This window comes from Manis pentadactyla, chromosome 7 (assembly GCF_030020395.1).
Source record: "Manis pentadactyla isolate mManPen7 chromosome 7, mManPen7.hap1, whole genome shotgun sequence".
Taxonomy (NCBI): domain Eukaryota; kingdom Metazoa; phylum Chordata; class Mammalia; order Pholidota; family Manidae; genus Manis; species Manis pentadactyla.
The window spans coordinates 57,468,838-57,481,350 of record NC_080025.1 but is presented as its reverse complement, the minus strand read 5'-3'; the positions used below and the strand labels follow the sequence as shown (position 1 = coordinate 57,481,350).

The following is a 12,513-nucleotide window of genomic DNA, read 5'->3' as shown; positions in this document are numbered from 1 at the left end:
GTAGGATTTTATTCCTGTTGCCCAAGTTTTCCCTGTAACTTACAATATAAAACTTACTAGAAAAACTGCATCAGAAGAATGCACAAGTAGTCTGACAAAAACTGCAACAGTATCCCAATCCTCACAGGCTCAGGCAGTCATGAAAGCCACTGTGACAATACCTAAGTGTCAGTTCAGTAGCAGTAAAAGATAAACAACTATGAAAAATAGAAACAGCTCACAGGAAGGCACTGGATAGCTAATGTCCCAGGCAGGACTAACTTGCCCAGATGATTCACATGTATCCCCAAATCTTTTCCTCAAAAAAACCCCCAAACTTTTAAGATTTGTTATTCTGCCATTAACAAGGGAGCAAAATCTTTTTAATCACAACATAAATTATATGGCCTTTTATAACTTCTCTGAAATAAACTTTCACCCATCCTGGATTATAAGAGACATCTTTTGTCTTTTGTAATACCTGATAGGTCTCCACTTAAACAAACGATGCGAATGTGCTGAGTTCTAGACGACCAGCTTACAAATGACCTTTTGGGAAGCAACCCACAACAGTTCATAAATAATGTGTGATGTGGTTTTAACTTCCAAAAGCTTAGGGATTACTTTTGTGCACCATATACTATTTTTTTCCAACTGCAGCTCAACTGACATCTTCCATTTAATCTGCTAATAGGTATAATGTTCAGAAATGTTAAAACCATTTTCTGCTGTAATTTTTTTTTTAACAATCATCTATAGAGAAGCAAGGGAAAGAAAGAATGAACAAAAACCCAGGAATTCCATTCCTAGGAATTTACCCTAAGAATGCAGGAGCCCAGTTTGAAAAAGACATATGCACCCCTATGTTTATTGCAGCACTGTTTACAATAGACAAGAAATGGAAGCAACCTAAGTGTCCATCAGTAGATGAATGGATAAAGAAGATGTGGTACATTTACACAATGGAATATTATTCAGCCATAAGAAAACAAATTCTCCCATTTGCAACAACATGGATGGAGCTACAGGGTATTATGCTCAGTGAAATAAGCCAGGCAGAGAAAGTACCAGATGATTTCACTCATCTGTGGAGTATAAGAACAAAGCAAAAACTGAAGGAACAAAACAGCAGCAGACTCACAGAACCCAAGAATGGACTAACAGTTACCAAAGGGAAAGGGACTGGGGAGGATGGGGTGGGAAGGGAGGGATAAGGGGGAAAAAGGGCATGCATTACTATTAGCACACATAATGTGGGGTGAGGGTGGGGTACAGGGAAGGCAGTATAACACAGAGAAGACAAGTAGTAATTCTATAACATCTTACTATGCTGATGGACAGTGACTGTAATAGGGTATGTGGTGGGGACTTGATAATAGAGGAAGTCTAGTAACCATAATGTTGTTCATGTAATTGTACATTAATGATACAAAAAAAAAAAGAATGTAACAGAAATGCATCTTTACATGATCCACAGTTATTTGGAAACTGATCAATGGCTATTCCAGAGATAAGTGGGAAAACAAAGAAAGACCCATACTTTATGAAAAAATCCTAAAAGCTTTTTAGCAAATCCAAATGCACCTTTCCCTTGTATGTACAATGTAAATACAACCCAGTAGCTATATTTGCTATAAGCCATTTTGAAAATACAAATGATTAATACTTAATGTTAAGTGTCCTTTTTATTTGTAACAAGCACCCAAGATGAAAACAGAAGAAACCACCACATTTACCTGTTTCTTATTATATGTAAGTATGACATTACAGAAATGAATACATATTTTATATGTTCCTGCTTTGGACCAAATTGTCCTGAACCCTCTGGAGAAAATGGGTAAAAACAAAAACACCCATATGTTGTCATGTGCTTGGACACTAACCTATGTATTTGCAAAAAAAACCTTTTTGTAATCCTTAAGACAACCAATGACCCATTCCCCAGCTTTAGGAAAAAGAAATCAACAACGAATCTAAAGCTACTAGTTCTCTACTTAAAACTGGCCAATAGTTTATAAGTGCTGTTAAGGATATGTAATAGTCTCACATAATTTCCAAATTTCATTACTTCTAACCTCAAGATTATCACTTCTGTCTCTTCTTCACCTGAGAAGATAAAAAGGTAAAAATGGAATATAGGTTGTAAGAACCCTAAAAATGTAAAAATGAAAAAGACTAAAATGTGAGTGTGGAACACACAATCTATTTTATTGTACTGCTATAAGCCATTGGTATAAAACATATTAACCTAATCAAATCACCTTAAGTGGATTTTTTGGGGAGAAAATGAAAAATTATGCAAGACAAAAATCTAAGGTTTTCTATTAGAAATGGGATAAAACATACCCGTCTGACCTGAAAAGGAACAGGAATAAACTTATGTATAATAGAAACTAAGAACTAAAGGAACTTAAAGTTTTGTTTTTAAAAGACCAATCACCCTCCATTTACATTTCCCATTTTCAATCAAATCATAATTACATTTTTAAAATTGAAAATTATTTTAAAGATTTAGTTAAGAAAAAAATATTTTAAAAATGTACTTAAGAAAAAACTACGAATGAGACCATTCTAAAATCACTATTAAAGATTCTCAATACACGATGATTGAACTGAGAACACCAGACAAGTTTTAAGGCCAAGTAAACTATACTTGATAATATGATGATTTTGCAATAGTGTGCCTTTACAGTTTAAAATTCCATTTAAAAGGTCCCTTACTGGTGCAACTTGGTTCTACTTTAAATTAATCACCCCTCTAAATGATAAGTAAACTTTTAAGCCAATTAGGAAGAACTGGACAAAATAGAATTTAAGTAAAATGAGGTTCTCCAAAATACTTTCTCAAAATGTTTAAGGAAAGAAACAAAAAGCAAAAGATCACAACAAAACCCAAAAACTGAGAGCAGTATACTTTCGCACTATATTCTAAACCCTGTTGCTCAAGGAAAAACTAAAATTTATTTTGCTCAAGTGGGGTTTCTGGTCTTTTCATCTTTTAAAGTGTCTTGGCTAACAAAACTTAGCCAAGTATAGTTCAATTTACTTCACATAATTTGGAAACTAGGAGAAATAACATTTTTCACATTCTTCTCTAATTTTCCTTTACTAGTATGAGTTCCAAATAAAATTAATGGGGCAGCTATACTTGCAAGTGCCGATAGGCATATTAACACAATGTTGCGCCACTTCTCTCTTTACAACTTCTCCAAGGTTAAAAACTACTGTTCTTTTAACTCCTCGTGTTTCACTTTCCTTTTCTCAGACATCCTGTTGTGTCCCTAATGGAATACAGGCGGACCAGCCTTTGTAACAGAGGAGCATCACCAGAAGCAAAGGAGTTTGAAACGGGAGCCCAGGGGAGTGGGACGGGGCAATCCAGAACCGCTACCAAAGGCAGGTAAGTGTCCTCCTCATCCCGGCCACAGGCAGAAGGAAGCGGCTGCTGCTCCCGCACCCGTACGAGGACTTCGGCCACCCCATCCTCGGGAAGGGACCTACCTGCCCAACAAGGGCGGGAACGCACCCAACTCAGCTCGGCGGGGAAAACCCCACTTCCCAAACCGTTTCTCCACAGGGAGCCCCGGGGGCCGTTATCTAACTGACCGGCTCCTCGAGCGAGCCCTCGCCCGGGCCCGCCCCGGCCCGGGGCCAAAAGGCCACGCTCCTGGGAAAAGCGTGCGCTCGGCCGGTGACGCCCCAGCCACACCGGCCGCGGGCCTGCAAGGCCCGCCCGAGCCCCGAGGGCCGAGCCCCGCAGCGGGCAGGCGGGAGACGCCGACTCGGCCCGCCTCAGCGCCCGCCGCACCCCCAAGCCCTGCATCTTGCAGTCCATTCCTCCACCCGCCTCCTCCCCACTGCGGCGCCACTTCACCTGCCCCGTACCCACTCCGCCGCCGCGCCCGCGCCTTCCCCAGGTCACCCCGCGCCACGACCCCGGGTCGGCCGCCCCCCGCCCCACAGCCTCCCTCGCGCTCGCCCGGACGCGCCGCACCTGCCCCCGCCCCAAGCTTTCTACCTTGTAGGAATCGGTGGCCAGGAGGATGTTGAACTCGGCCTGTGCCGCAGCATTCATCTCGGGCCGGAAAGTGGGGGCCGCGCGTAGCGGGCTGCCCAGCGCGGCTGCAAGGAAGAAAAATGAGCTTCACCGCTCTCCGTTGCTTAAGTCACCGCTTGGTGGGAGCGCGAGAGGGTGAGGAGGGAGAAACGGAGCGGAAGGAGGTGCCAGAGGAGGGGCAGCCGTGACGCGCGGCGACTCGCGCGCGCTCAGTCTAGGGACTCCCGAGGCCTCCTCACCTCCCTATTCTCGCCTCCGCCCCATCACCCAGCGGGGAACGCGATGGGCGGGGTGCGGCCGCGCGTGCGCAGCGCGCAGGGGGCGGGGCTGACGAAGAGGACGTGAGGCACGCGCTCTCCCTCCCAGGCGCCCGCTCCGGGAAGCCGGCGGCGGCGGCGGTGGCGCGTTCCAAGCTCGTGATCCGAGTGCCCGCGTGGGTTTCACTTCCCGGCAGGGGCGGCGCGGCTCCGGGAAGGGGCATTGCCAGCCTCGCCCCTCCTATGATTAACGGGTTTGCCCGCCCCGTTGGGACCTTGCCACCCTACCCAGCCCTGGCCCGTTTTCCGAGTCTTCCTGAAAGTCACGCCACCCGGTCGGGTGCCGGGGAGCCTCCCTCTTCCCGGCTCCGCGTCCCCGTCGCGTCCCCTTGACTCACCTTTGTCTCCGGCTTGGATTAAGGATCGAGCCTTTCGCGTCCATCCCTCGTCCCTCCTACTCTTCCTTACCCTCGTAAAAAAATCCGAAGCCAGGGGCCCGTTTAATCGAACGGACTGGCTGCTTTCCTCAGGCACTGCGACTGAGCTCTTGGATCCTTAGAGGGATGTTTGATTCCAGGAGAAGATAGGCGGGGAAACTCCCGGAAGGGTGGGAATTGAATTCCGTCCTCACAGATTAGGAGAACAAGACCTACTTGACACTTAATATTGCCAAGAAGTAAACAGGCCAAGTCTGACAGGGTGCAAAACTGACTTTTGTCTTAATAGTGGTTAAATCTTCGGACTCAAGTTGACAACTTCAAGTAAAGAAGTGAAATGTCGCATGACTTCACTCAAATGCACATCATCTTGCGCAGTTCTCATATGTAATTGCATTTCTCCGTAAAATTACGATTCCCATTGTCCACATGATCAATAGCTGCTTTTTTTTTTTTAATTTTAAGATTATTGCAAGATACAAGTAGCCAGGAAAAAAACAGTTTAACGAAAACTGGTACAGGAATTTTTATAGACTCCTTCAAGTTAGTGGAAGTCTTTCTTTATCTGGGGGTTCGGCGGGAAGGGGTGGGGGTGACTGAATTGAGAGGGATTCAGCACAAGAAAACGGAGACCTCTTCAATTAAAAGCAACTTCCGGTCAGTCTGTCTTGGAGTCCGTACAGATACTTGACAGTCGTCTCCATCTATAGATAGATTCAATACAGGCAAAATTCATGGTAGCAGGGAGATATCTACACACTTACCAAGGTAGTAAATGATACTAAACAGTTTAAAACAAAAGGGAATTTTTTTTTGGTTGACCCTCCCTGTGTTTACTGGGAAACATTACTTTTAAAAATATTTAAATAAGTAAATTATTTACAATTTTTTAATTTGGGGGTATTTTTGTTACATAAGCTCAAACAGTGCAATTCAAAGAAGGAAAATGAATCCTTTTGCCCTCTTAATTTGGTGTTTTCTTCATTTAAAATTTCCATAATCGACTTTACTTAGATGACAAATTCTTTTTGCTTAGCTTCCTGGAATCCATGTATGTATAACTGATCATTGTCCTATGCTTCCTTATGCAGAAAAAAAAAAGGATTTGAATTGCAAAGTGGGCTTTGGTTTTGGTAGCATTTTTTTTTTGAAAAGCAGAATGAAATTTGATCCTGCAATCTTTTTGAGTTGAATTTGCAATTTAAAGTGAAAATACTTAATATCAGTGCAAGTAAAATGTTCATATTGAACTGACATTGCTAATTAAATACAGAAACAGTCATAGGGCTTGTACATATATTAGTGACTTAAGCCCTCAGCAATCTCCAGAAGCAAAGAGGAAAATAAAGCCAAGTTATCAATAGAAAGTCACCAGTTGCCTAAGATAGATAAGGCATGTTCAATATGTAACTACATGCTTAAACAGAACCAATTTTGGATAAATCCATGTTTAGAACTATGCAATTATCACCAGATATGAAGTCAAAGTTTCATTTTGAAAATGGCCCCTTGAAAATTTAATGGTTAGCATGTAAAAAGTCTGAGAAACTGTTTCTCATAGGTTCCCACAACGTGACAATTAATAACTAATACAGAGACCCAAAAGGACCCCCTTTATCAGAAGCCCTGGATTAATCTACCATTCCTACCAAACAGCCAGTCAACGCAGGGTGAATTGGGCATCAGCAATTTGTTTACATCCCTCGGAATGCTATGAAAGGCTGGTGACTAATATATTAGTCAGGCCAGGTAGGTACTACTGTACCACTCCTGTTCCACAGACCATTCCAGACAGTCTTTGGTATACTGTTTTTCAAAGTTGCCACAGATATTTTAATCCAACCTGATTTCACCTCAGTAAAAAACACTGGAAAAGTAGGTATAGGACTTGCCCATCTGCAACTCCGGCCAGTGGGTTTACCCATCACCCTTCATAATTTCCTCCTCTAACCTTACCAAGCAGCAAAAACTGTCACAAGACAAATGTAAAAGAGAAACTTTTTAATTAAGCGTAGATCTTTTTCTTATTCAAACTTTCATGGCCCTTTGGGGACCTCCCAGAGTTCTAATTTCCTACAAGACTCCATCTATAGTAAGATAGGGGTCCTCATGGCTCTGCATTGTCAGTGCTACCCAACCTCAAGTTCTCTTTAATGACTCAGTCAGCTGAGTCAACCACCCAGAAACACACAGACAACTGAATCATCCTAACAGTGCAGAAGTAATAGAGCAACTGTAACCCACATACAGGAAACATTAGTGCACATACATGGATAGTCACAGATATTCCACTGCAAAATGTCCTTGTACACTTTCTGTAAGGTCCTTGTGGTCTGACTGCTATGCTCTCCTAACCGACTGTTTGCCTGGGTGATGCTAAGTTGCCATCTACCTGATGTTAAGCTCTCTTCAAATCTCATGTTCTGCAGGAAGTATTCCCAATCTAAGTATGTTGGATGGTCAGTCTCAAGTTTCCCATCTTAGTTAAATATTGTGTTTTTGTTTTCTATTATACCCAAACTTTTTTTTTCTAGTTCCAACCAAATAAAATGGGGAATAAAGGTAGAAAGTGAAAAGAAAAGGTTTGAATTCATCTTTAAAACTAGGTAAATATATACATGTTATGATACTATGTGTGGGGACTTGGGTATCATAATTACTGAAAAATTTTCCTCATGGTTCCTTTGAGATTCAATGGCCAAAATTAATGACAGAGAATGAGACTGTTACAAAACACTGTCAAAATCTTTAAATGCAATGTCTTCCTAAGTGAGGTTTGCTTACCATTGATGGCATATGAGATGCATATCAGTGGTACCCAGATAAGCATTTAAAATTTTCCAATAATTATGTATTATTTTTAATGGATTTTAGAAAAATACAGCTAGCCCATATAACTTGATTTTTCTTGGAATTATTAATTAGGATGAGGTCAGCATAGGTGGGCACTCAGACAGGTGAATCTTACGATTTTTCCTTGCCTTTCTTAACATATCAGCTGTTTTCATATCCTCGATGTAAGACTGGTTTTCTTGAAGCAGCTAAGCATGAAAGGGTATAAACTGTATGATTTCAGTTACATGGAACTCTTGAAAGGCAAAACCACTGTGAAAGAAAGCAGATAGATGATGTCAGGGGCTGGGGTTAAGGGGAAGCAGATTGACTACAAAGGGGCTCATATGAGGACACTTTTCAGGGTGATGGAAATGATATATGTAGTAGTGATTGTACTATTATATACATCTGTCATGCTTACAATTGGTGAATTTTGTTGTATTTTAATTATATCCTAATAAAACTGAACTTAAAAATACTGGTTTTGTTGAAATTATTTTAAAGATCCACCACCCATTCTGTTTTCTTATGTTCCATTCCCACATTTTATTGTTCCCATCTCCCTTTACATGATTTGGAGATGAGTACCATTCTACAGTCCTCAGAGAAAAGATAGTTGTTGAAGCTGCTGAACATTTATAGAACCCCAATGCCAAAAGGAGTTTCCTGTTATTTAATAGGAAGTAGAAAAAGGAATCCCAATGTGATTCAATTCAATAGCAATGTATAAACACCTGGTACACACATAGCACTGTAAAAGAAGCACTGGAGGACTTCAAGAGGAAATGTCTTATTTTTCCTGTTTTTTTTCTAAAGCGTGACTGGGATCTGGAGCAGGGTGGGGGTTGGGGAGACAAAACAATATAGGTAGTTATTTATTCTCCCCAGTAAATTCGGCCTTGGATGGTGAGAGAAATAGAAAGTTGTGTGTGGATATAACCCTTAATTGCAGGAACCATCAGGGCCTGGATAAAGATCAACCAGTGCCCCACCCACTGTCCATGGCCCTGGCTTTTTCTATACCAAGAAGGCTCTACCTCTACGTGTGAGATGTTCAATTGCAGCCTTGCATTCTTTGGTCAGTACCTCCTGCCTTTCTAAATTCACTCACTCTCCTCTTAATCTTGCTCTTGGGACCTTTGTCCATCAGGCAGCATTTGCCCACATGACTTTCCCTTCTTCCTATCTAGAACTAGCCTAGATTGCATCCGTTCCTAATCAACATCACCTCTGGCTCTTGTGTTCCCTAGCTGGTCCCCAGATCCTTACCTCTTTTTGCTATAAAACTATCTAGTGTACTGAGCCCAATAGGAAACATCTCACAACCAGGAATTTGCCATCCACAGCAGGACATGCAATGCTGTCTGGGAATCTTTTTTATTCCTGCTATTCAGTGTTCTTTCCCATTTTGCTCAGCAGTTTGAAATGTTTACCTCTCTCCTCAGACTCCATACCTCCAAATAACTCCCTCCCTCTCAGAAGATGAAGAGTTCTCTATGTCCACAAAGAAAGCCATGGCTGTCAATGGGAACTCCCTAAACCATAACAGCTAGGGAGCAGAGGTCTGTCTTATTTAGGTGTCTATGAGCCAAGTGCAGCATCAGCACATAGCAGGGGCTTAGTAAATACCGACTGCATCAATGGCAGAGCAACTTCTATCACCAAACAAGTAGGATGGGCCTCATGGCTGATTGTGCTGTTGGCCAGTCATTGTCCCTCTTGCCAGTCCTGCTTTATTGAGTTCAGGATCATGGGAGTTGCTTTAGCCATGAAATGTGCACTGAGGGGATGGGCATCACTTACCAGTAGGAGTTTGTGAGCTCATGCATCATTTGCCATCCTCTCTTTACTTCTGCCATAAAGACTGTAGTGTTCAGATAGAGGCTGATGCACATGCCAAACTCCTGAAATGTAGATAACACAGAATTAAATCAGAGCCTACTGGCACTGGACGTGTAGTGGGAGAAAAAGAGAAAGTGAGATACCATTCTTGATGTAAGCTGTGGAGATTCCATAGGTTGTCAGCACAGTGTGACCAGGTTTATCCTGACAGATAGGGGCCTCCACACGTTTCTTTTTCTCTGGGTTCAGGGAAACACATGCCCCTTGTTCTGCCCCAGGTTAATCTCTCTCAGTCTCTCAGGTCATCACCATCAGCCATCACCCCTTCTCCCTACTGAAACTTCAACCCCCCCTTTCTGCTGATTGCCTCTTGGCAGATTGTAAATCCGGGGAGAGGAAATCCTGGGGCAAAATACCTCTAAAAACCAAAATCAGTCAAATGGAGAAACAAAGTTTAAAATTCATGTATTGCTTACAAACTTCAGTCCCAGGCATTCTCTCTTTCCTGCTCCAGCAGAAGCAAAACCAGCCTCCCCTCACCTCTCAGGTACAGATAAGCCCTCAGTTGCCCAGGTAATTACCCATTGATATGGAGAAGAACTTCTCTCTACCCATGAGGATATGCAAATGCACTAAAGCTATACTTCTTTCCACCTCTGGATGCCTATTAATATGCAGATGTAGTAAAGCCAAGCGAGATATTCTGGAAATATTACACAGATATACACATTTGAATGTCTCCCATTCTAAAGAACAAAACCAAAAAGTCAAAGTCCTTTCTCAGTATCACAATCTCTCCTTTTCCAAAGCAAAAGGGGTCCACCTTACATCTCTGCTTTCTTTCCTCATCTTACCTACTTCAGTTTGTATGGGACTGACACTTTTAAGCTGGCAGACCCAATGTTTCACATATATTGGCTAGTAACACCAGAAAAAGAAAAGTTTCTTGTCTTTTCTTTCTTTACCCATTATCCCTCTTGTTTTTCCCTCTGACACCAGAGGGAGAGCATTTTCTCCAAAGGAAGTTTAAACCTATTATTCCACAGTTCTATCTACCATGGAATTTGGCCATAGGACCCAGAAGAAACCACTTGTTATCTACTTCAAAATTTATCTGGGCCTGGACTAAGTACCTCCTTCTTTCCCAATGGTGAATTGCCTCTTCACCTATAGCACCTGTTAAACAGAGGCTAGGGGACATTTTGGATTCCATCTTTGTACTGGGGTGTTAATTATACTATCCTGGGGCCCACTCTCAGTCCCAAAGAGCTTTGCCCCATTTTTCATAGGAGATCAAGAGGCTGCTCATGCAAAGGGATCCCTGTGGCCACTCTGAAATCCAGAATTCTGGAGTTGGGCACATGGACTTGATTCCCCACAGATGCTTCACACTATGAGCTGCATGTAAGGAAACTGATCTGCTCTTCAAATTCATCCAAACTCAGTAAGAATTAATATGAGCACTACCCTGAAAAGTGAGGATGTCTGTATATCCTATTTAATTAAAATAATTCCATTTAATTATAGCCCATGACTCTTGCCAAGAGTCTTTTAAAATGATCTGTTCTGCTAAACCATACCTATGATACTATAAACACTCATAGAATAAGTCATTGTTCTAGTTTTTTTTCTCCAGGTCTTACCAATCTTGTGGAATAATGCAGAGTTTGTGAAACAAACAAAATGGTTTAGATTTACAGTTTTATTTTCTTTCAAATTATCCCAGCTCCTCCCTTCCCAAGGTTTCTAAGAGACTAATTTCAATGTACTAATTACTCTTGGGTTTTGGGGTCTTTTTTCTGATGCACGGTGTTAGGCTGGAGAAAGGAAAAACAAGGACATGCAAACAGAACAGAGAGATGCCATAGGGGGAGAACAGACCAGACCCCAAAGTCCGTGCCGTATATGGAAAGGGGACAGCTCTCCCTGAATTCCATCCTGATGTGCCAACTAAGACCTGGATGTCAGCCTCCTCCCTTTTGGAAGGAAAAAAGTTTCTAGTTGACTGTTATGTCTCCTTTAGCCAATCATACCTCTCAACACCCCCCTAAGATAGTTTGCCCACTCCTCCCCCTCCTAATCCCTTATAAGTGCCCCACCTCCCTAACTGGGCTTGACTTCTCTGGCCTCTGGCAAGAAGGCCACAGAACCTCACCCGGGGGTATTTAAATAAATTACCTGGCCCTTTGTTGCCTCTCTTTGCCTGCTTATTTCGGCTAGAATTTATCTTACACACGGTAGGTCCTTCTGCAGCCACATGTCTGATAGTTGTGCTCATGTGATGGCCTTGTACTTTGTAAATTGTGATGCTGGGCAAGGGTCATGGCTCCCTAGTGATTATAGCTCTTAATACACCCTACAAAACAACTCTGGCTGTTATATAGTTCTCTCATCTCAGATACTTAGGACAACTTGCCCAGGGCCCACCTAGAGGATATTTGAATGGTACCACCCTGTTTTAAAAAAAAGTACTCCCCTCACTTCTCTCAGGATGCTTTTGGTTGCAGATAACACAGTTGCTATTAAAAGTGGTTTAAGTCATAGGGGTTTAATTTCTTCCACAACAGGAAGTCTTGAGGTAGGTTTTTCTAGGGTGGGTTCAGTAACTCAAAAATATCAAGTTTCCTGGCTCTTTCCCCCTTTTCTGCCTCTCTTATCCTCAATGTATTGAAGATGTGTCTTTGTCACACAAGTCACAGGATGACTGCCATGGCTCTAAACATCATGACCTCACACAGCACCCTGCAGAAGCAAGAGAAAGTGGGGTTTTGTTTTGAGTGCATCTCTCTTTTTATTAGATGTGAAAACCTTTCCCAGGAGCCCCCAGAAAATTTTTCTTAGGCCCTTGTGGCCAGAGTTGTAAGTATGCCCACAGGGAGGATGAAAAAGTGAGGATGCTGGCATACTCAGTTTCTGAAATGGGAGAGTACCACCAGCAAGGAAGAAGGCATTAGGAATGGCTGCTGCATGGGTCACAACAGGACTCAGGACATCACTGCCAGCTAGGAACCCAGATGCCTCAGGGGTCTCCTGTCTCAGACTGAATTCATTGTCTATCTGTATGAAGGAATCTGCCCCTAGAGTTGGCCTCTTATATCTCCTTCAT

The 12,513-nt window shown here is 42.5% G+C and overlaps 1 protein-coding gene across 2 annotated transcripts in view; it reads right to left on the bottom strand.

The window, feature by feature from the left end:
• Positions 1-4,846, bottom strand: part of NAMPT (nicotinamide phosphoribosyltransferase) — a 42,083-nt gene extending 37,237 nt beyond the window's left edge. The window contains exons 1-2 of one of the 2 annotated variants that reach the window (XM_036892491.2): positions 4,692-4,846; positions 3,998-4,101 (exon numbers count right to left, since the gene is read on the bottom strand). In XM_036892491.2, coding sequence (XP_036748386.1) covers positions 3,998-4,054 — 57 coding nt within the window. In that variant the 5' untranslated portion in view covers positions 4,055-4,101; positions 4,692-4,846. The remainder of the gene's footprint in view (positions 1-3,997; positions 4,102-4,691) is intronic. The other variant, XM_036892494.2, reaches the window with a different exon arrangement.
• Positions 4,847-12,513: the final 7,667 nt, after the last annotated feature.